The sequence below is a fragment of the Gossypium hirsutum genome, chromosome A11 (genome assembly GCF_007990345.1).
Source record: "Gossypium hirsutum isolate 1008001.06 chromosome A11, Gossypium_hirsutum_v2.1, whole genome shotgun sequence".
Lineage (NCBI taxonomy): Eukaryota > Viridiplantae > Streptophyta > Magnoliopsida > Malvales > Malvaceae > Gossypium > Gossypium hirsutum.
The window spans coordinates 8,469,026-8,493,221 of NC_053434.1; the positions used below are offsets into that span (position 1 = coordinate 8,469,026).

Here is a 24,196-nt window from a genome sequence, read left to right on the forward strand (position 1 = left end):
TAAATTTGCATCATTTTTGCGAGTATTAAAAGGTTTAACCTTATTTCCAAAAAAAAATATTATCTTTAATTTATCTTTCTCTTTTTAAAAACTTTAGTCTAATTCTGAATTTTGTTTTATAAAACTTAGATGGATTATATTATTAAATCTCATCATTAAATAATTAATCTAAAATTAGTATTTTAGTAATTTTATTTACCCATGTAATGGTTTGATGGTTAAAGATATTTATTATCTTAGGTATAATCTGAATTTGAGTTGTACTAATCGCATTAATTGTTCAAACTTTGCTCTATTATTATAATTCATCAAAAATAATAAATTAAAATTTAATTAGCTTTTCAAATTTTATAAAATAGAACAATAAAATTCATAATTAAATCATCTTAAAAAAATTGCTAGTGTGGTAATAAATATCTCAATTGGATATTATTGCCTCCTTCGATCAAGTTTTCTATTTAATGTGAGAAACTATGCTGTTATTAAATACTAATTTAATTAAAGAAGTGATAAAAATTAAGTTAGTGTTGCCATAAATAAATATTTTTTAAAAAATATTCTCCCGTTTAGGTTGTCCATTCAAACAATATTTTTTTAGATTTACAAATACCAAAAATCTTTGTACTCTTTCATACTTTAATTTTAACACATTGAGTTTTATACTTTTTTATTTATTTAAAAATTTCAATCCTTCCATCAGTTTTGTGATTAGAATTGTTGTAATTGTTATAAAATAAAATAAAATAAATCTTTTAAATCTCATGATTTATAGGTCAATTGGTCCAAACCCTTTAAAAGTACATAAATAATTACAAAAAAAATATTTTGAAAATTAATTTTTTTTAAATTTTCAATAAAAATAATAAAAATTGGAAATTGGAAAACTTTTTATAATTAAAAAAATATTTTAAAAAAAATCATTTTAAATAACTTAAAAATATAAAAATTTTCAAAAATTCAAAAGAAATGTTATTTACTAATTTACTCTATGAATGATAATAAGTTCTCTCTAAGCTTTGATTAATTTTAACTTTGTGTAATTCCTAGAATGATTTTTGCTTTCAAACTGGCATAAGTTTGATTATTAATTTTTATTTTTTTATGGATTGATTTTAAAATCTTTGAAGATATGAATATGATTTAGCCTGAAAAAGAAATTGTTTTCAAGGAGATGCAAAGAGAAATACTCAATCCCATTTATCTTCTATTTATTGCATAGTATGCGAGGGTAAATCCAGAACAGGGGAAAGAGAGTTCAAGTTTCAACTTGAAATCTAATGCAAATGCAATTTTTTATTGCTACACCAATGATTAGTTGAGTTGAATATAGTTTATATGACACAAATATAAATAAAAATAATTAAAATATAATACTACATAAAATTAAAATAAATATTAACAGTCAAACTTTTTTAATGTCAATGTAGTGTTGAGATGAAAATGAAAATTTTAAGCTCATAAGTAGATAAATTAATTATGGTTTTAAGATAATTGTTTTTACTTTGGAATACCAGCTCCAACCTTGAACCTGCAAGTCAAATGCCAAAGCACTTAACATTCAAGGACAAGAAAGACAGTTAACTATCTACCTAATTTTTTCCTAATATCAAAACTCATTCTAAACTAACCCATCAAGCTCTCACATTTCTGGTTTTCGAATAAGAATGGCAGAAGCCTCAACCTTTCTTGCTGCCAAAAGGTATCCTTCCCTTTCATGGTTTTTTCTTTATCTATATGTATTTTTTGTCCTAATAATCTTTTACCTCCATCAAAAAAAATCTACCTCTTAGGGTAGCAGTTGTAACAGGAGCAAACAAGGGAATCGGTTTTGAACTATGCAGGAACCTCGCTTCAAAAGTGATCATGGTTGTTTTGACTTCTAGAGATGAGAAAAGGGGACTTGAAGCTTTTGCAAAATTGAAAGATTCTGGTTTGTCTCATCATTTAGTTTTCCATCAACTTGATGTGACGGTCCCTTCTAGCATTGCCTCCCTTGTTGATTATGTCAAATCTAAATTTGGAAAACTTGATCTCTTGGTAAATCAATGCCCACCCATTTCTTCAAAATGTCTGCTCTCCATTTAGATATGAAAAAAAAAAAAAACTCTTGAAATTTGTATTCTCTCATATTTTCTACCAAGATGTTTAGTTTGGAACCACGTGCAGGTTAATAATGCTGGAACTTTTGGAGCTATTCTACATCAACAAGCTTTTGTCAAAGCTACTGAACTTGCTGGATACTTTGTAAGTATTCTGCATTTATGTTAATAATAATTAATTGATTGTCACTTTGATCTGGAATTAGCATATTCATTAGTGGTCTCTTATGATGCAGCCAAGTGAAGAGCAAGCCAGTGAGTATGAGATTGCAACTCAAACTTTTGAGTTGGCGCAAGAATGCTTAGAAACCAACTACTATGGTGCAAAAAGAATGGTTGAAGCATTTGTTCCCCTGCTTCACTTATCTGATTCCCCAGGATTGTCAATGTTTCCTCCATTATGGGGTTATTGAAGGTACACTACAGGATCCTGGTTCCAGATAAATAACTCTAGTTTTTCAACTAACTGATGTACAAATTACTTTAAAGATGAAATGAATTGTTTTTTCCTAGTAAATCCTCTCAAGCTCCTATACAAAATTATGGTAATATTTTCATGTTGAAAATCAGCATGTGGCCGACAGCTCACTTTTCTTTTGGACCCATAGTATCATAAGCAGTAGTTGATAAGGTAAATAATTCTGTAAGGTATGCAAGCAGTTTTAACTATCATCCGTCATGTTTGTTCAGAATATACCCAGTCAATGGGCCAAGGAAGTGTTGAGTGATGCTGAAAGTGTTACAGAAGAGCAAGTGGATGAAGTCCTAAAACAGTTTCTTAAAGTTTTAAAGAGGGGTCACTAAAAGATCAAGGTTGGCCTATTTATTTCTCAGCATATACACTCTCCAAAGCAGCAATGAATGCCTACACAAGGATTGTAGCTAACAAGTACCCAAGTTTCCTTGTCAATTCCATTGGTCCAGGCTTTGTGAAAACTGATATAACTTGCAACACTGGGGTGTTAACTGCCGCTGAAGGTGCTGAAAATGTTGCAAGGCTAGCACTGCTGTCAAATGATGGCCCTTCAGGTCATTTTTTCCTTAGGAAGGAAGTCTCATCTTTTTGATCGAAGATTTTATCAACGAGTGTGTCATAAGATTAATTCTCAATGTTGAGTGATCTTAGAATCAATGATTTAAATTCCACTGGCAATGCAAATTTCCCACGATACTATTTTCTTCTTGCGGTGCAAAGCAAGGTTGCACTTGATATATTCAGTAAGAAGAATTTCCAAGCCGATGCTGGCTCATATATTTGTTTTATATGAATGATTGTGAAAGAAACTAATAATGGTTAGAGGGTTAATTTTAATGATTTCAATCAGCTAATAAAACAACAAGGAGAAGCCAATTAATAAAATGAGACCAAAACCTCTCGTAGAACCCTCAAAACTTCTTTTAAAAGGCGAAAGTGATTATCAATTTATCATGGTCCTGCTTAACAACTAACAAGACTTTGGACTTGGGTCTTTCCCTCTTTTGCCCAAATTACGCTTCATACAATTTACCCTGTAAACCTTACACCGATACCCATTCTTTCAATCCCAAGTTAATGGAGCCATCAATGGGTGGTGAGGAACCCCAAAAGCCTGGGTTTTTTGTAGCCGTCCATGTCGGCGCCGGATACCACGCCCCTTCCAATGAAAAAGCTTTAAGGTCGGCTATGAAACGCGCTTGCCTGGCTGCTGCTTCCGTTCTCCGTAAAGGTCCTGGTGGATCTGTTGATGCTGTTGCAGCGGCTATTCAAGTGCTGGAGGTAGAAACCCAATTTTTCTCTTTCTTTTTCGTTTTCATTTTTATAACTGTATGTTGGTCGTTGGGTAGGATCCTTTGAATTAAAAAGATGTTTTTTTGTTAAAAGGATGATCCCATCACAAATGCTGGCAGAGGCTCTAATTTAACTGAAGATGGTAATGTTGAATGTGATGCAAGTCTTATGGATGGTCAATCTGGAGCTTTTGGGGCTGTTGGAGCTGTGCCTGGTAAATTTTTATATTCCCTTGGATCAAGTTTTGTATTTTTCTTGAAGTTACTTAGTATCCATTTTGTTAAGTTTTAGACCAGGTGTTCCAAATGCTATTCAGATTGCCGCTTTGTTAGTGAAGGAACAAACGAAAGGGTCTTCTTTGTTGGGTCGAATACCCCCCATGTAATAAACAACTGTTTTCCTTGCTTTTATTTGCTATTTTTGAATGACTATAACATTTCTCTTTGTCAAGTTTTTATTTTTATTGTTGCTGCTATTTTTTCCCCCTAACTCTGGCCTTGTATATGATTTTCCAAGGTTCTTGGTTGGTGAAGGTGCACGCCTATGGGCAAAATCTAATGGTATTGCCTTACCTGCATCTATGGTTAAGGCTGATCAGGTTTGGGGTTCTTCTGCAGTGTTCTGTTCATTTTTCCATTTCAAAATAGTTCTTATTCAGTGTAAGATTTCTAGTAGGTCATTCTTATCATTAGTAAAATTTTATTGTTTCTATTTCAAAATAGTGGTTGGTGACACCGAAGGCAAAAGCACAATGGAAACACTACAAAGCAATGCTTCTTGATGCCAAAGCTGAGATTGATATTTCTTCTGAAGGAAATTCTTGTAATGCGCAGCACAATGCATCAATACAAGTTATTTGATTGCATTCAGATATTAAAATTGATTCATTTTGTTCTTGTTTTTGCACCCATTTATATATTTTAAAAATTTTATTAAATCAATTCACAAATCTCAAACTAGTGTTATTTAATGGGTTATTTGATTGCTTAGTGTTTCAACAATCTTGGCTTCTGTACCAGCATTCATGATTTTCTCTTAGCAGTGAGGACTCTGTATATGTTTCTTTGAGTCTCTTCTGCATGTACTTATATTTGATCATTTTCATTTAAGATTTGCCCCCCCCCCCCAACATAATTTTGGAGATATATTTCATATCAATAAGCTTGGACAATATTTTTAACCGAAAGTATGCATCTGTATGTCAGGCTCGCATGCTCAAACTTGTGATACTTTGGAGGACAACAGTGGTGGTCAATCATGTATGCTCAGCCCATCAGCAGAGGACAATATCATGGACACTGTGGGAGTCATTTGTGTTGACACTGAAGGAAATATAGCATCAGGAGCCTCCAGCGGTGGTGTTGCACTGAAGGTGATAATTACTGGATGAAACTGTATTTCTTAGTTCATTCCTCTCTGAGGCTATATAATTTATGAGACACTTTTTCCTACAATTGTGACAGGTCTCTGGTCGTGTGGGATTAGCAGCAATGTATGGTGCAGGCTGTTGGGCATCCTCAAAAGGACCCTTTGGGGCTCCTTTCATAGTTGGTTGTTGTGTTAGCGGTGCTGGAGAACACCTAATGAAAGGATTTGCAGCTCGGGAGTGCTGTGTCTCATCTTCACTGTAAGATTCTTTCAGATTTATATGCCTAACGGGAATTTGTTCCATTTACATAAAGAAAGTTTCAGTTATCCTAAATGGACCTTGTTGAGTTAGGTTGTCTCTGCTTGTATCTCTTTCTATTAATACAAAAGTAGTATAATAGGATACAATCTTTTGAAACATTAATTGTCTACTTGATTCCAAGCATGGATGTTGAAATCGGTAATGGTCTATGCTTGGTGAGAACTAGAAGTGATGAATCATATAATAGAAGTTGAATTTGTTCGATCTTAAATTATTTGCTTAAATTCGAAGATTTATCATCTTTGATCCCATTTAGAATATTTAAGGTAAGCTAAAAAGAGAAATGAAGGACACAAGTAAATAATTTTGGCTGCCTTTGAAACATACATTAGATTCATTGCAATTTGCAATACTTGGGGTACTAATAAGGTCATTTTCATGCTTAGTTCACAGGCAGGTCCTGCCTCTGCTTGCATGAAAGTTCTTCGCTCTGTTGCTCAAGATAGTAATCAAGCTGATACTGATAAAAGTGCTGGGATTTTAATCGTGCAAGCGGATGCTCCTATCAGGGTGAGATCTCGATTAAACCACAATATATCTTTCGAAAAAAAATTACATTTATTGGATTAGTTTTTATATGTGAATTTATTGGTTTAGGTTCCAGGAAATCCTCCAAAACTGAAAGCTATAGAAATTGCAGCTGCGTACTCATCTTTGTCTTTTGGGATAGGATATTTTGGAAGTGGCATGGAAAGGCCTAAGGTATGATGCTTGCAATTAAAACATGTTTTTGGAGTAGATGGTATATTCATTGATGTAGCAAATTATAAGGTGTGGTTAAGATACTGCATTATTAATGTATGGTTATGAAGTTCGATTTATTTCTGGCAATGCTTTGACAGCCATTAGAGATGAAAAGATTTATGTACTCTCCATCTGTTGTTTATGCTTGTTTTTTTTTTCTTGATTCAGGTTTCTATTCTTAGGAGAAGTAAACAGCAGAATAGAAGTGGAATCGATCATTTTGAAGCTCGAGTTGATGTTTCTACATGACTGATTTTTGTTTAACCTGTTTTTTCAAGGATAAATTATCATATCAAATCAAATCTCTCCAATTTACTTAGCTTCTTTGGGACTCTATGTAGTACTATAAAAGAAAGTAACCTGTCCCCCTTAGAGATTGCCATTTAATGGTTACTATCGATGAATAAAAGTTAAAGTGATCAATTCGATATGATCTTAACCTCACCAGTTCCATGGTATTACTATTGAGCCAGAGTCTATAAAATTTATTTTTATTACAGCAAAAGAAACAAGCAACCTTTATGATAGAAAACATATGATAATTATCTTAACACAGCAATATCTTACCCCTAAATGCTTCCCCAATCTGAATGGTTCCTCCAAAACGATATGGTTCCTCCAAAACGATAGTTAGCTCAACCAATACACAGCAATATCTCACCCCTAAATGCTTCCCCAATCTGAATGGTTCCTCCAAAACAATAGTTAGCTCAACCAATACAAAGCTTTCATCATCATTATTGACGGTGAAATTAAATGCATTGTCTCTAATGTTTATGCCTTTTTCCAATGTAATGAATGGTGTTGATTAGTCACCCAACAATAAAGCTCCTATTGGGAACCAAGTTGAAAATTATTTTTTCTTTTCTAGAATATTTCAGTGTTTATTATTGGTCTTCTTTGAACACAAAATAACTAATCCCTAGAGTCAACCATATGCACTTCGATAATTAAGGCAAGTAATGATGGTTCTACATCATATCATTCCGAGCCAAGTTCAGGCTCAAACTCTGTCTCGCTTAGTCCTTCAACCAAGTCAAACGCATATACTGTATCATTACATAAAATCGCACTACAAAGAGAAATCCACTCATCTTGCATATAGTCATAATTGGTCCATTGTTTATGGTTGGAACAACAAAACATAACATGAGATTCCCTCATTAAAGATTTGCTTTTGAAAAACATTTTTGGTGTCAAAAGCATTTTTAGAGTCAATAATATTTTCGAATTGTATTTATACAGGTTTTCAATGTTGAATAAAATAATAGAGATATTTTAGAAGTAATCTTTATTAAAAACTAAATCTCTTAAAGAAATTCAATAAATTGATGCTAAAAATCATTTTAGATATACACGAATTTTTTTTTAGTGAGTTACAATTGACATTACATCTTAAAAGTGCAAATGACATTAAAAAACACCAACTCGATTAAAAAACACCAAATCGAGTCACACAATCTTCAAATTTAAATTCTCACTTATCTTTAGAAATTTCATAAAATACAAAATTACAATTCATAACTCAGTCTTAATCAAACTTTTACTACTAGTCAATACAATATTGCACTAATCTCAATCCAAACAGTATTGCACTAATCCCAATCACACAACAACAAAACCACAACCCACTTTGTAATAATTCCTAACAATCGACTATACCAAAAACAAGGTTAAAATCATAATAGAAAAGCACCAATATATCAATCATCAAGTAACATGTGTAATGAGATTTTCAACAATCAAAATCTTACCTCATATCACCAATACAGAAGTAGTCCTCTTGCCTGTCAAAAACCAAAGTTAAAGCAAGGAAAGAAAATGAAGTAAAACAAAAGAAACAAAATTAGAATAAGAGATAAAAGGAAATCACTATTTCCACCGTATCTTTTAACTAATCGGTCAAGTCGAAGTTTAACTTCCTCCACCTCCTCCTTTTGTTCTTCTTTTTCCCCGTAAAGTTGAATAAGCTCAAGAAAATGTCTAGTTTTCTCTTATATACAACACTAACCGCAATTAATTGCTCATGTAGTTTAAATTCTTAGCTAATGGATAATAGATTGCTAGTTGGATTTAAAAAAAAAATCAATTAAATATTTTGTTGAGTATTTTTCTTTATCTCTCTTATATGATGGTGTTTGTCTATTTATATGATGTGGAGTTGTTCATTAACATGACGTATTGGGTAGGTTCTATGCACATCAACACGTATCTTACCCTCTAACATGTGTTTATGCAGTCTCATGCGTGACTTTGTAGGAGAACATAGGTATCTATAAGGTTGATGTTCGAGCTCGGTTTGCAAACTCAGTCTACAAACTCGATTTGCAAGATCAATCTGTGAGGTCGATGTGTGAGTTTGATGGAAACCAGCCTATCCGACTCGAACACATTCGAATCTTGAGTTAATGATAACAAATATTATAACATATTTCTTTCAACTGAGAATACATAATATAAAATTAAATAAATTTTAGGTTCATTGCTATTATTAATCAATCAAGAAGAGACTACTATAATACGCATTTACATTTCATTTGAATGGTACGAATCCTCAAAATTTAGAATCCAATGAAATATGAATTGTTGGTAACATTAGCACCACTGAGTCCAATAACCAAATAAAAATTAGGGTGGCTCTCATTTGAAGAGGTCAAAAGCTAAAAACCTTGTTTCTCTCCTGTCCAATGATATAGCATCCAAATTTAGTACATTTAACCTTCCAAAGTTTGAGGAGATCCAATCACGTGGGTGTCCAAGTCAAGTACATTATAAGTTGATATATAATAGTTTTTTATAAGATAGAGCAAAGAAATTGTTTTATTATCAGCTCTCATTTGTCAGACGTAAAACCCAGAAAAAGGGCAAGTTGCTTCTTTTTTCTTGTCCAATAGTTCCTTTGTTTGTTCAAAAACATATTCTTTTTTAAGGTTCAAACAAGTTTAAGCTTAAGGGAAAATGGCATTCACGGGAACTTTGGACAAATGCAAGGCTTGTGATAAGACTGTCCATGTGGTTGATATGATGACTCTTGAAGGAGTTCCTTACCATAAAACTTGTTTCAAATGCAGCCATTGCAAGGGAAACCTTGTGGTATGCTTCAATCTTTTTTCCTTACAAAACTTGCTTTTATTTTTTGACTTGTTAACAAATCCAACATCTTTCATTTGTACCTTGATAGATGAACACCTACTCCTCCATGGATGGAGTCCTGTATTGCAAGCCTCATTTTGAGCAACTATTTAAGGAATCTGGCAATTTCAGCAAGAATTTTCAAACAGGTGACATTTATAGGCATTTCTTTTGAATATATGAAATTTATTCATATCCCTTTTCATCTTTATCCTACATGGATGAGGCTAACAATTGGTGATGAATTTTGCAGCGAAGACCGAGAAGCAAAATGACACGGTATGTCCCCTTAAATTTTACTAGTGTTAAAATGGGAAAATATAAATGCTTAAGCTTTCTTTGGTATGTCACAGTCGAGGACTCCCAACAAACTCTCATCCTTATTCTCTGGAACCCAAGATAAATGTGCTGCTTGCGAGAAAACAGTGTACCCATTAGAAAAGGTTGAGCAATATTTATTAAACTTTACTGATTACCTTTTTTAAATTTGTGAGTAATTCAAGATCTGGTTAAAACAGATTACAATGGAAGGGGAATGCTTTCATAAAACATGCTTTAGATGCGCTCATGGAGGGTGCCCTTTGACACACTCATCCTATGCGGCTTTGAATGGTATCCTCTACTGCAAGCATCATTTCGCTCAACTTTTCATGGTGAAAGGGAACTACAACCATGTCCTCCAGGCTGCTACACATAGGAGGAACACCTCCACTGCATCATCCACGGACTTTGCTGAAAACCAAGCTGACCTCGAAACTGCAGCGGCTAATCAAGATGACAATGAAGAACAGTCATAATTTTAAAGAATATTGAAAACAATAAACTTTAGCAATTATCGATCCATTGGATGATTCACTGACTGGTTCTTCATAAAATTCCCTTATATGATCTCTTCTTAGAGCTTTTGCAATTGTACCAGTTTGATTGGCTTGCAGATCATGTCGAAATTAACATTAAATTCTTGTCTGATTGCTCACATTTGATTTTGTATTCGATAATTCATACAAATTGCATGCTTCATATAGACGTTGTATAACTCTTTCCAACTTTCTTTTCCCCAACCTATGTTCCTCAATTTTATGTTGTATTTAATGAATGTCATCCATTATAAATAAAAAAGAATGGTTTAAAATATTTAATGCCTATATTACCATAAAATTTCTGTATCATGAAATAATTTTTTTTAAAAATAAAATATAAAAAAGCCATTTTTTCTTTTGTTTTTTTAAACTACAATTTCCTTTTAAAATCTACCATCCATTTATAATTTTTTTTTACATTCTTTTTTGTAAATATATAATTTTAAATATTTTCCCCTTTCACTGAGGTGCTATATAAAAGACAAATAATATTAGAGAGAAAGGATACACTTACATAAACATATTTTAAGATATATTTTCATAATTTTTCTATAATTATTATTCTAATAAAATAACAATAGGGTTTAGTCATAAAACTGTTACTTGTGGTACTGGTAAAATTTTGAACTCATCTAGTGTTTTTATTATATTAATTTAGGATATTGTTTTTTAAAATATGTATTGAATAGTTAAATTTTTTATTTTAAAAATAAATTAATTTTTTTAAATTTATTCTAAGCTTACACAAATAAACATGAAAGATTTACAACAAACTTCAAATATCTATTCACAAATACAAACTAATTTAAATGTAATTTCTAATCCAAGATTTATCTAAATAAATTCTAATGATATATCATATTATATAAGGGAGGGGTGTTCATAGTTTGGTTAAAATTGAATTAATCGACCAAACCAATTTAATTCGGTTAATTGGCCTATGGTCGAATTTAGTTAGATTGGAACTCGATTAATGATTTTTTAGAATTTTGGTTATCAATTAATTAACTGAATTAATCAATTAACTGTAATAAATAATATATATTATATATAATTGTTAACTTTTTATTTGATTGTTAACTTTCAAGATTTATGTAGTGTTTCTAATGTTTTATTTATTATTTTTACCTCCATTTAAAAATTTTTAAACTATTAAAAAAAGAAAGAAAATGAACATTAACAATGTATTTTTATATGTTTTATACTAATTTTAATTAAAAGATAAAAAAACATAAATTTCAGTTAATTTTGTTAACAGATCGAATTAACCGAAATATTTCGATTCGATTAATATATTTTAAAAAAATTCAATTCGATAAATAATTAAAGATATTTACGTTTTAAATAATTCAGTTGGACTACAGCACTAATATTATACCTATATATGATGTTATTGATGAAGAGTTACAAAAATTATGAATTAGAATTGCATTATCGGTTATCTAGTTCTTTGTTCTCTCTTTTCAAAGAGTATGATTCTCTTAATGTTTCTTTGTTCATCCACCATATCTAGTGGCTCTTCGTGAATTTTCTTGGCTTTGCTTTAGAGATTTGACTCATCCAATTCTTCTCCAATGATTTGGCCAGTCAATTCTATCTCATTCTTGGGTTTCTCTTTTCTCCCATTTTTTTTAATGATTCTAAGGTTTGCCATTCCCATCCCATGCCACTTGGTTTTTTTGTTGTTCTCTAGCTGCTGTTGGAGTGTGTGGGCATGAAGGAAGTTGCATTGTTTTCGCTCCAACTAGAAGTTTCGGCGAGGGACACTCTTTTGAGATCAAAGGTTTTTTCTTTCGCATCTGATTGGTATGTTTCTTCCACTATCATAGACTCCTTTTAGTTTTGACAAGGCAGTGTTAGTCTTTTTATCATTCATCATTGAACCACTCATTAGTGTCGGAAAAAGATCTCATTTGTTGATAATGGTAAGGATCAAAAGGAAATTGGTCCTAAGCCTCCTTTATCAATATAATCAATACTTGAATTTTAGGGTTACATCAAATAATCTTGTTATGTCATTACGAACACATCGAAAGATAAGTATTAGTAGATGAAGCCTTTTACAAATTTTGACAGAGGACATGGCTTAATCCTAAGATAAAGGAATTTTCTTTATTTGGTTCTCTCAACAACTATTGAGCCTTGATGAGTGAAATTTGATCTTCTGTTGATGCTTTCTTTTTTCTACTTCATGTAAGCCCACCATCGTTGTGTAATGATTTTGAAATTAAATGGAACTCTCTTTGGTCAAAATATATACATATAAAGGTAGTGATAACACAGTTTTTTTTTTAATTACTAGATTTGATATGTGCAAGGGACCCGTATGTTTCCTTATACTATTTTGGATTTATCAATATTTTTGAAAAATATTAAATATATTTATACAAAAAATATTTAAAAATATCATATGAATGATTAAATAATTTTAAATATAAAATGTTTATCAATTTTGTAAAATATTCGTAAATAAAATGTATAAATAAAAATTCTATCATTCAATAAATCCAAAATAAACAAAGAATAAGAGATCCTTCCATACATTAAACGACAATATTATTGACAACAAATCATCCTATACTAAGGGTGTGTTTACCATTGAGGTTGAAAAACACTTTTCAACCAAAATCATGGTTTCAAACTAAAAAAATTGGTAAATAGACATCTTTTCGAACCAAAATTTGATTTTAAATTTGAATTTTAAACCAATTTAAGAAGTCATTAAGCTTTTGGCTTTTGCAAAAATTGATTTTCAATAAAATTATCTTTTTTATCCTCTCATTAAACCTTCTGTTTTACAGTATCGTGTCTAAAATAGACATTTTATCTTTCCATAAACACTTATGAACAGTAATAGTAAACACTATTAAATTTTCTTCACAACACTTTTCTGTTATACTTTTTCACATCACTTTTCAACATCAATTTTAAATTGGCCCTAAATGTATGTAATGGAAGTTACATAAAAACATACACATGAAGTTGAGTGAGAGTTTGTTGACCGTCTTCGAGTTGCATATCTAGTTGCAACCTACTTTACTAACATTGTAAGAGTAAAAGATGGACACATAAGTTTTGTTATACAATTCAGAAACTTCTTAAGCATGTAAAGGAGAGCTTTACCTAGAAAGTAATTCACTATAAATTTTCATATACAATGCATGATTTATGTACTATAATATGAAATATAAATATAATTTATATATTCAAATTAAACTTTACAAATAATTTAATTTTTTATTTAAAAAGTATTTGAAATTTATATTTCAAATATCACAATATTAACAATGGGTTACCATAAATTATTTTATTATATTTGTACTATAATATAAATTGAATATTTGTTAATATCAAAATAGTAATAAATTGGCCTTGTGGTAATAATAACACGTGAAAATAATGATACATAACATTTGAGTCAATTATAATTTAAGTTTATATATTGTATATATCATGATAGTAACGAATTTTAGTTTATATATTCCATAACATAATAGAAATTCAATTCCATCATTATTTGATTAATTCATACGATTCGATGAAGAATGAGAAAAGAATGAGATTTTTTTGAGAAATGGGAATTCAAAATGCTCGGGGATGAAAATGGGGAAATGTCTACAATACCTGGGTTGAATCAGATACAATTTGAAGGATTTTGTAGGTTCATGGATCAGAACTTAACAAAGAACTTTATAAATTTCCAAAAATTGAAGATACAGAGCAAGAAATTGAGTTTCAATTATTCTCATAATATTAACAAATTTAAATATCATTTAATATTAATAAACTTGTTATATTATTTTTAATACCTTTATTATAATTTAGGTTTATATATTCTATATATTTTAATATTAAAAAATTTAAATATCAATTAAATACATATTTTTTTACTGTATAACATAATGTCTAAAATAAACATTTTATTTTTTGAAAAGTTTTTTTTGACAACAATAGTAAACATTGTTAAATTAAAAAAAAAGAAGTGATTTTCAACACTTTTTTATTACAATGATAAACTAGTTCTAAGACTTTCCCCTTAAAAGTTATGTCGCGATATAAATAATAAGAACAATTTGCATACAACAAGTATGCACTCAAATAAGTTCTTTATACAAACATGATAAGTGCTTTCACTCTCGTATATAAAAAAGATAACAAGGTTCTTTAAATAAACATACGCTAGCTTACAAAGTCACAATAAATGTAAATTTCTATCTCCTTGAGTTCAACTCAATAAAGCCTTCAACATGGAATAGAATTAACAAAGATTTTCTCGATGTAATCTTTTTTGGAAATCAAATCTTTTAAAAAAAAAACTTTGATAAGTTAAGTTGTATTTTGATAATAATTAAAGTTTATTAAATTTTTTTATTATTTATTACTATAAATGATAGATTTTTTTATATATTTTTAATTTTATTCATTTACTGAACGTTATATTCGAAGGAATTGACGTCAGGCCTAACCCTGAAGTCATCTGGAGGTGCGGCTGCCCATTGCCTAAGGCTAAAAGAAGTCCAAAATATTTGGTTTCCAGTTTTTAAGGGTCCAAATTTTTTTTTACCAACTTTTAAGGGACCTAAAATTTTTTCTCTAACTTTTAAAAAATCTACCCCATTTTATTATTTTATCTAGATTCCAAAAATATAAAAAAATGGGGCATAATTGATGCAAAAGCTCAATTTTCAGTGGTGTCGGAAACAGTGATTCGAGATCACTAAATCCGACGAGTGAGTTTGAAAATTTTATTATTTATTATTTATGAGTTAAATGTAATTTTAGAAAAAAATATAAATTAGTGAATTTTGCTTTAGAAAAATTTATTAGGTTAAGTGGTTCCGAAAATGAGGTATCAAGACCTCGATTTCATAAATCAAGTCGTAAATATTTTTTAAATCTTGAAATTGGATGATTTGGGGGCAAAATGATCATTTGAGAAATTAATGTAAAAATAAAAACAATGACTAAATTGAAATTTAGCCATTTCTTCATCAATCTTCAGCCAAAAACACCATAGGAGAGTCTTTAAAGCTGGTTTTTCATAGCTTTACTCCATGTGTGTTCAATTCTTGTTTATTTCTTGTAAATTTTATGTTTTTGAACTTTTACAATTTAGTCCAACTATCTGTTTCATTAGTTTTTGATTTTATGGGTGGTTTTGAAAGTTACCATTGATAAGTGCTGGATGTTTATGATGAATTAACATGGAATCAAATATCTTAAGATTTAATCTCTTTCACAATTTGGTCCTAAAATCAAATTTTATTGAAATTACTTGATAAAATCATCATACAACAAAATTAAAGCTTCAATTCCATGTTAATTCATCATAAAAATCCAGCACTCATCAATTGTAACTTTCAAAACGACCCATAAAATCAAAAACTAATGAAATAGATAGTTGGACTAAATTGTAAAAGTCTCAAAAACATAAAATTTACTAGAAATAAACAAGAATTGAACTCACATGGAGTAAAGCTATGAAAAACCAGCTTTAAAGACTCTCCCATGGTGTTTTTGGTTAAGGATTGATGAAGAAATGTCTAGATTTCAATTTAGTCATTGTTTTTATTTTTACTTTAATTTCCTAAATGACCGTTTTGTCCCTAAATCATCAAATTTCAAGTTTTTTTTCCTCCACAGGCAGTTTCAGCCTTTTAATAAGTGTCTAATTTCCTTTTTGGTCCTCATTATTCACCACTTAAGCTATTTAATCACTATTACTTTAATTAGCTAATTTTGCATCTTTTTCAATTTAGTCCTTTTTAATTAATTAACTATCAAAACGTTAAAATTTTCTAATGAAACTTTAATACTAACTCAATGACACTCCTTAAATATTTATAAAAATATTTATGGCTCGGTTTATGAAATCGAGGTCTCGATACCTCATTTTTGAAACCACTTAACCTAATAAAATTTTCTAAAACACAATTCACTAATTCCAAAATTTTCCTAAAATCACATTTAGCTCTTAAACACTAAAAATAACATATACGAGCTCACTTGTCAGTTTTGGTGGTCTCGAATCACTGTTTTCGACATCACTGAAAATTGGGCTGTTACAACTTACAAAAGGTAATGAAATATTTGTAATTAGTCCATAAAATCCGATAATGCTCTATAATCCTATTTCGGTGATGGATAAAGGTTAGAGGTGTTACAATTGATATAATGGTTACATGAGAATTGACCATTTCAAATTTCTACATGTTGATATATATATCCAAAGCAAAATAAAGGAGAAAAAGTTTGTAGAATATATAAAAAGGGGATAACAATATGATATTCAATGGGCCTACAATGACAACTACCATTCCAGCAAAAGGCCTTCAATCATAAATGTTATAATTACTGGAAACTCCCTTAGGTTTTGATAAATAATGAATTAATAATTTCCCAAAAGAATAGATAATGCTGCTTTATGCTTTGAATTGAGCTCGCCAACGTTGCCCTGACCCACTCACTCCTGACTCACCAAGCACCTTCCCTCCTAAGTATTCTTATTTATTTATATAAAATCTATATGGATTATTGATTTATGTTACTTAATTCGCTTAATTTATGATTTCATCATTAAAATATATTTGTTTTTTCATTTTTTTATTTCAATTTAGTACGTAGAGTACAATTAAAATTTTAATTTTGTATTTAAAATATACCTTTGTTATATTTTTTAACCTACTTTCTGACATACGTTACAAAAAAATTATAGCCAATTACAAAGCGCCATATAATTTTTTTATGTAAAAAAATAAATATTTTCTTTTTTTAGTCAAAATTGGGGTGTCCATTGCAAGTAATAGTGATTAATCCCGTCATCATGGATGCTCTCCATAGAGGTAAATGGCTAGTTATGAAATGTGATTTATTTTGTTAGGTGAAATCGAACTCCCAACTTTATGGTTACAAATAATTTATTTTTATTAAATGTTTATACACATTAAAAGTATAAATTTTTTTAAAAAATATAGAGGAAAACATATAAATTAAAAAATTATAAAAATAAAATTCACAAAAATATAATAAATTGAAAAGAAATTAGTTGAAATTAATAATATTATTACAATGAATATCAAAATGTAAAAAATTAAAGATAAATCTTTTTATAAAATTCTAAAATTCTAAGAAGATATTTAAATTTCTAAATTTTTTAAATTTTATAATATTTTATTTTGACTTTTTAAAATTTAAAATTATATATTTTAGAATTTTATAAAAAAATATTTTTAAATATTATACATGATTTTTTTATTTTTTGAATCAATATAATATATATTAGTAAAAAATAAAAAGGACAAATGGCGTGTTTTAATAGCGCCATGTAAACGGTCAACACCGTCAGTCAATTTGATCAACGATCGATCAACACCGATCAATAGTTGGTTAATGATCGATCAAAATCAAAAGTGTTTTTTAATATTTAATATTTAATTTTTTATTTTAAATTTAGTATTTTTATTTTAAATAAACTTAATTACCACGTAACACTTTTTCGTTGGTCAAAATTGGCTAGAAATTTTTTCAACATACTTTACAAAATGGGCCGAAAATAGAATAAATTGATACTTTAGATACCAGCTTGAGACAAAGAAAAATTCAAATACCAAAGTGAAAAAATAGATATTCTTTGATAACTAAATAGTAAGTTAAGCCTATTTAATTTAAGTCCTTTTGTGTCCCACTTTGGTGGGGGAATACTTGCAAGCCTCGTTAGATTGTCTTTATCTCTTCTAAAACATAAATAAAAAGAATTAATCGCATTTTTTATTTTATTCAAATAAATATTGATAAAATTAAAATTAAATAATACTAATTTATAATAGTTTTTTTCAGAGATTTTAGATTAAAATTTAATTATTTTATTAGAAAAAATTAGTTTTATTTATTAAAAATAAAATATAAAAAAAATCTGTTTCATATCTTAATAAAAAAAATTAAGATTCTCTTACAAAGTTAATTAGAAAAAAAGAAGTGGGTTAGTTGCTATGGGCAATATATGTAAATATAAAAACCAAGCGGGTTCATACATCAAAATCTAGAAAAGGACAAAAATGAATTATCCATCTGGATGCCCTAATTTTATTTTCATTGATTTTCGTCGCAGGCTCGGCTCAGGAACGACTGTGAACCAACCCGTTCTGTTTTCATTCTAACATCTAACATCTTTTTTCTTTGCCACCAAAAACAAGCCATTTATAAAAACCTTTGCGCTCCCAAAACGCAAATCTTTTGATTTCTTCTCATTGAACAAAAAAAAAATCATTTGATTTCTTGTCCAGGAATCGTTCATTTTTTTGAAAAAAAAACCCAGATCTGTGTAATAGCACCCTCGGTTTTCTCTCAAATTTATGATCTAACCTTCTTCTTTTTTCCCCTTGAGCTACCAGAGACTAGCTTCTTTCTTTTTGTTAGGACGACCCTAGGTTTTGCCACTATTTACGGCGTTACCCCTTTGTAAGAAACCCTAGCTTGCTTTTTTTTTGTAGTTGTGTACAGATTTCGGTTTTCTAGGGTTTCGAATCTGGTTTTTCGGAGTTTAGGGTTGTGATATGAATAGTAGAGGGAGGTATCCACCGGGAATCGGTGTTGGCCGAGGGGGCGGAGTGAACGCGAACCCTAGCTTTCAGTCGAGGCCTTCGCAACAGCACTACGTGCAGAGGAATTTGTTGCAGAATCACCAGCACTTTCAACAACAACAACAACAACACCAGCAACAACAACAGCATCAGCAACAGCTGTGGCTCAGACGAGACCAGTTGCCCGGCGGCAATGACTCCAGTGTGGTCGATGAGGTCGAGAAGACCGTACAATCTGAAGCCGTCGACTCTAGGTCCCTTTCGATTTCTTCTCCTTTTTTATTGTTATTTGTATTTACGACGAATCTCCTTTTCCATTGTATTTTGTTGCATTATCTCTCTATGGAAGACGATTTAACAGGTTTCGAGTATTCTAATCACCTTAAGTAGTCAATTTAGGGTTTGATTTGGTCGCGAAATTTCCATTTGTTAGGAGGAACTCGATTGTACAGAGAAAGGACTTGATGAGGGATGGGCAATTTTAATTTATTTATTGCTTTTTTGGTTACCCTTTACTTTGCTTTTTAACTGTTAAAGTTTTATCTATGAGTTGTGTTCTCTCTTGTATATGCTATAGAGTGAAACTTAATATTTAGGTGATTTTATCAAATTGAATTTTCTGTTTGCTTTATTGTCTATGGTTTCAGTCTTATTTACCTCTTTCCTTACCTCCTCTTTTAGTTCGCAAGATTGGAAGGCAAGGTTGAACGTTCCGCCACCTGATACACGCTACAAAACAGAGGTATTTTTGTAAATGATATTTGGTTCTGGTGTTGAATTTACCATTTCTTTGCTAAGGAGATTGCACGTAAGAGATCTGTCATTTTAAAAATTGCTTGAAAGATTTTATATGTTTTACCATGATAATCATCATTTCATACCTTCATAAAATAAAATAAAAAAATTGGTTAAATTCAGTTATTAGTCCTTGTACTTTATGAAAGTTGATTTAATCCCTGTACTTTAATTTGGTCATTTTTTAGTCCTTGTGCTTTTCAAAATTTAAAATTGCAGTCCTCACCGAACTGTAACTGTTATATTCATTAAATTAAGTTATGCTATTTCCAAAATTTTATGCATTAAACATATTATCATATATGTAATGTCATGGGGCAGCTTGTTATTTCCACATATTACTCACCAAAAATCCTGTTAATGGATTAATGACGGTCATTTGCATCAAAAATGAAATTTCAAAATTCGAAAAATTTAGGGACTTAGAATGATCCAATTGGAGAATATGGCCAAATCTACAATTGTACCATGGTACAGAACTAGTAATTGAATTTAACCAAATAGATTAACTGTCACTGTTTGTGTCAGGGCTAAAATTTCAGATGTCGAAAAATACAGGGGCTAAACTTGACCAATTTGAAAAGTATAGGGACTAAAATTGATCAAATTAAAGTACAAGGATTAAATTCACAACTTCTGCAAAGTATAGGGAGAATTGCAAAATTTAACCTAAAAAATTCTTCCCAGCTCTTTAGAATGGTATAGGACAGATTGCTGTCTTATGTTATTCTGGTGTTGCAAGTGATTATTCTTCTTTAATTCCTATTATCCTATGATATAAACTATAAATGCACTTTATAAAGTTTTTAACTTGGGACACGTATAACCTAGGGTTTTGATGTTGACCTGGTAGTGAAATTTTAGGCTTGTATTATTTCATCCTTGGTAGCATATCATTTTATTTTTGTGACATATATCTCATTACAAGACATGAGGGTAGTTCTTTGTACTTTGAGATATTTGAAAAAGTTTAATTGCATTTTTATGCACCGATCTGCCATTGAATTGCTGCCAGGATGTGACAGCTACCAAAGGAAATGAATTTGAGGACTATTTTCTGAAACGTGAACTTCTTATGGGAATATATGAGAAGGGTTTTGAAAGACCATCTCCTATTCAGGAAGAGAGTATTCCTATTGCTTTAACCGGAAGTGATATTCTTGCTAGAGCCAAAAATGGCACTGGGAAGACAGCAGCATTTTGTATTCCTGCCTTGGAAAAAATTGACCAAGATAACAATGTTATTCAAGGTTAGATCACTATCTACTTCTTCTTTTTTCAATTTTTTTGTTTACCTGTGTATCAGTTATAGGTCCAGTTAATTGGCAATTGGTACTTCATAGCTCTCTCATTTCTATTCTTCATTCTTCTTCTAGTTGCTTGATTTGCTTGTCAATCAGATATTGGCGAAGATGCATGAGAGCTGTTTGCTGCATTTACTATTAACTGAAATCTGAATAATGGGCATTTATATGTATCGGCATAGTCGAGTGAGGGTCAAACTTCTGTACCAGTTTGTGAAATGAGTGCATCAAGACTTCTCGCAAATAGGTGCAACTTTTTGCGTCAGTCCAGGCATAAATTTTGATTCTTCTTACTGAAACTTGCACAAATGAAGTTCTTCATTTGAAACTTTTTTGGCTTAAAATGAAATACCTATCAGTTCCCTCTCTGTTGTGTTACTTTTGGCACAAGAAAGTTATCATTGCCACTCTTGGATTTTTTATTTTTCAATATCTGTTCAATTACTTCTTTTTACTCATGATGCATTTTTTTTTTCGCAGTTGTCATACTTGTTCCAACACGAGAACTGGCTCTTCAGACATCACAAGTGTGCAAGGAGCTCGGGAAGCATTTACAAATTCAAGTCATGGTCACAACTGGAGGTACGAGTCTCAAGGATGATATCATGCGACTGTATCAGCCAGTTCATTTGCTGGTTGGAACTCCTGGCAGAATTCTTGACCTTGCTAAAAAGGGTGTTTGCATTTTGAAAGATTGTTCAATGCTTATTATGGACGAGGTAATAATTTGGTAGTTTCTCTGTATTTTTCTTTCAGTTTGATTTTCTTTTTGCCTTTCAAGTTTAACATGAGAGAATTTGATGAAGTTATCTGGGAATCTTGGCAAACGGTGTTTTATGGGTTTATGCCTTTTTGATTGGGTGGGATGAGGATAGGTTTTGGTCGCCTCATGTTTACAGCTTGGAAATATTTGTGGCAATTGAATTGGCAGAGACAATATGAATTCTCTTCATTTTGTTCTTACAGATTCTTGAAACTATTTTGGCTGCATCATTTGTTCAATTTTCTGCTTAAAGATTTTAAACGTAATTACAAGTACTTACTGTAAGTTGAGGCTGTAGCTAGCTGCATTCTCTTTGTGCTTACTCTCTTCATTAGGTCCATGAGTCCCGATATCTGTTGTCTGTAAAGATTGAGATCTTCTTTCCTCATTTACCACTGATTTTTTTTTTTCAATTTCTTATCTTTATATAATTGCTTGGTTGGAGCTAGATCTCAAGTGTGAGTCAATGATGCATTATAAGTTTCTGTAAAAAGGAAGCAATACAGTTTTTGGATGGAGAAAATATTTGATTATTTTCCTTACCTTGTTTATGCCCGACTTTTTTTAACATTGTACATGCACAATACCATGTTCTCCTTTTTGGTTTCTTTCAGGCAGATAAACTTCTGTCTCCAGAGTTTCAACCTTCTATAGAGCAGTTGATACGATTTCTTCCAGCAAATCGTCAAATTTTGATGTTTTCAGCCACATTTCCTGTTACTGTTAAGGACTTCAAAGACAAATACCTAAAAAAACCTTATATTATTAATCTAATGGATGAGCTTACTCTGAAGGGTATTACACAATATTATGCTTTTGTGGAAGAAAGACAGAAAGTCCATTGCCTGAATACCCTTTTCTCTAAGGTTTGATGTTATAAAAAACTTTATTTAGTTTTCTCTCTTTACCTTTGTTTGGATGAGTGATGGTATTTATTTATCTCCAGCTGCAAATAAACCAATCAATCATTTTCTGCAACTCGGTCAATCGAGTGGAGCTGTTGGCCAAGAAAATTACGGAACTTGGCTATTCTTGCTTTTATATTCATGCGAAAATGCTCCAAGACCATCGTAACAGAGTATTTCATGATTTCCGCAACGGTGCATGCAGGAACCTTGTTTGTACTGGTATGTTATGCCATGGGAGATGAGCTAATCTTCATCTGCAGTTTGATTCTTTACAAGTAAATCAGTGTTGTATAGCTAATAGTTCAAAGTACTTTCTTTTACTGTGTTTTCTGTATTAGGCTGTTGTTTTCTTTTCATCTTCTATTGCTTTTTCTTTTGTTTTGCTAGAAAATAACTACTTATTTGAACTCATGGCTGCTGGCTTTAATTATTTATTTCAAGCAATGTACTTCACATTTTAGTTTCGTTAGAATTGAATTGTGATGCATGTGCAGAAAAAGGTTTTATTATTCTTCATAAGCATTCTATGATAGTCATCATGTAAACAATAATCTCCTAATGATGCATTTATATATTCTGCAGATCTTTTTACAAGGGGTATAGATATCCAAGCTGTGAATGTTGTTATTAACTTCGACTTCCCCAAGAACTCAGAAACATACCTTCATAGAGTATGTTGGTTAAGATATTTTCTCTTGCAAATTGCAACATTTGTACCATTTATTTTGTAATCCTCATGGAATTTTTTTTAATGAGCAGGTTGGTCGATCAGGAAGGTTTGGTCATCTTGGATTGGCTGTGAATTTGATCACTTATGAGGACCGCTTTAACTTGTAAATCATGACGGTTAACCTTTCTGAAGCTATAGTAATATATGCGTTGAGTTTCTCCTGATTCATTGAAAATTTACCTGGTCTTTTGTAACAGGTATAGGATTGAACAAGAACTTGGGACTGAAATTAAGCAAATTCCTCCACACATCGATCAGGCAATTTACTGCCGATGATATATGCAGGATATTTCCTGCTTTGCCTATGGTGGTGAACAACGGTAGCAACCATCCTTGTCTCCAGTCTTAGATTACATGCATGGAGTAATTTCTTTGATGTTTGTACTCGCGATTTACATGCTACAAATATTGATGATGTACAATGGTTTGCATGTTTATTAGGGTCAATGGAGCTGATCTATCAAGGTGTTTGCCCTGGCAAATGGGTGTGCGTTCAAAAAAGTTTGGTGGTGTTGGTGCTGTATGCACGTGTAAGCCTCAATGCTACTAGTAATTTCTCAAAATTCAGTAGTCCTGAAACGTTGACAGGATAGTAGGAGAGAATATAGAAAGTTGTGCTTTTGATTTTGTTAACATATGGTTTGGTACTTCCTACTCTTATGCTAGTCGGATCATGATGGAACTGTTTCAAGGGTTGTAGCTTTGTGCAAGAAATTTATTTTTTGATTATGCTGGCTCATCTTTTGTCATATGAATAAATAAAGGCATCTGACATTTAAAAAGAAATGACTTGTGTATGCTTGCCATCCATTTTAAATTTGTTT

The 24,196-nt window shown here is 30.9% G+C and overlaps 3 protein-coding genes and 1 pseudogene across 3 annotated transcripts; all 4 read left to right on the top strand.

The window, feature by feature from the left end:
* Positions 1-1,525: 1,525 nt before the first annotated feature.
* On the top strand, positions 1,526-3,337 carry LOC107957252 ((+)-neomenthol dehydrogenase-like; annotated as a pseudogene).
* Positions 3,338-3,486: 149 nt separating this feature from the next.
* LOC107957251 (putative threonine aspartase) lies at positions 3,487-6,731 on the top strand. The gene is made up of 10 exons (XM_041080929.1): positions 3,487-3,855; positions 3,961-4,081; positions 4,164-4,248; positions 4,384-4,465; positions 4,590-4,689; positions 5,073-5,239; positions 5,331-5,494; positions 5,944-6,067; positions 6,155-6,259; positions 6,470-6,731. Exons 1-10 carry the CDS (start codon positions 3,652-3,654, stop codon positions 6,548-6,550), a joined length of 1,233 nt encoding a protein of 410 aa, XP_040936863.1. The 5' UTR covers positions 3,487-3,651; the 3' UTR covers positions 6,551-6,731.
* Positions 6,732-9,104: 2,373 nt separating this feature from the next.
* LOC107961181 (LIM domain-containing protein PLIM2c) lies at positions 9,105-10,469 on the top strand. Its single transcript, XM_016897393.2, has 5 exons — positions 9,105-9,394; positions 9,483-9,582; positions 9,687-9,712; positions 9,787-9,876; positions 9,952-10,469. The coding sequence occupies exons 1-5, from the start codon at positions 9,260-9,262 to the stop codon at positions 10,228-10,230; spliced, it is 630 nt and encodes a 209-aa protein (XP_016752882.2). The 5' UTR covers positions 9,105-9,259; the 3' UTR covers positions 10,231-10,469.
* Positions 10,470-18,324: 7,855 nt separating this feature from the next.
* On the top strand, positions 18,325-24,158 carry LOC107957248 (DEAD-box ATP-dependent RNA helicase 8). The gene is made up of 10 exons (XM_016892721.2): positions 18,325-19,126; positions 19,554-19,614; positions 20,683-20,917; positions 21,452-21,690; positions 22,349-22,600; positions 22,681-22,861; positions 23,225-23,313; positions 23,402-23,475; positions 23,570-23,692; positions 23,814-24,158. The coding sequence occupies exons 1-9, from the start codon at positions 18,846-18,848 to the stop codon at positions 23,646-23,648; spliced, it is 1,491 nt and encodes a 496-aa protein (XP_016748210.1). The 5' UTR covers positions 18,325-18,845; the 3' UTR covers positions 23,649-23,692; positions 23,814-24,158.
* The last annotated feature ends 38 nt before the right edge of the window (positions 24,159-24,196 follow it).

Excerpts from the sequence above, each read along its gene's own strand:
- LOC107957248 (XM_016892721.2), top strand. The coding sequence starts at position 18,846 with ATGAATAGTAGAGGGAGGTATCCACCGGGAATCGGTGTTGGCCGAGGG. Across the intron at positions 19,127-19,553 it reads TCTGAAGCCGTCGACTCTAG|TTCGCAAGATTGGAAGGCAA; the intron begins GTCCCTTTCGAT and ends CTCCTCTTTTAG. Across the intron at positions 22,601-22,680 it reads TGAATACCCTTTTCTCTAAG|CTGCAAATAAACCAATCAAT; the intron begins GTTTGATGTTAT and ends ATTTATCTCCAG.
- LOC107957251 (XM_041080929.1), top strand. The coding sequence starts at position 3,652 with ATGGAGCCATCAATGGGTGGTGAGGAACCCCAAAAGCCTGGGTTTTTT. Across the intron at positions 6,068-6,154 it reads AAGCGGATGCTCCTATCAGG|GTTCCAGGAAATCCTCCAAA; the intron begins GTGAGATCTCGA and ends TTATTGGTTTAG. Across the intron at positions 6,260-6,469 it reads GTGGCATGGAAAGGCCTAAG|GTTTCTATTCTTAGGAGAAG; the intron begins GTATGATGCTTG and ends TTCTTGATTCAG.
- LOC107961181 (XM_016897393.2), top strand. The coding sequence starts at position 9,260 with ATGGCATTCACGGGAACTTTGGACAAATGCAAGGCTTGTGATAAGACT. Across the intron at positions 9,583-9,686 it reads CAGCAAGAATTTTCAAACAG|CGAAGACCGAGAAGCAAAAT; the intron begins GTGACATTTATA and ends TGAATTTTGCAG. Across the intron at positions 9,877-9,951 it reads CAGTGTACCCATTAGAAAAG|ATTACAATGGAAGGGGAATG; the intron begins GTTGAGCAATAT and ends TGGTTAAAACAG.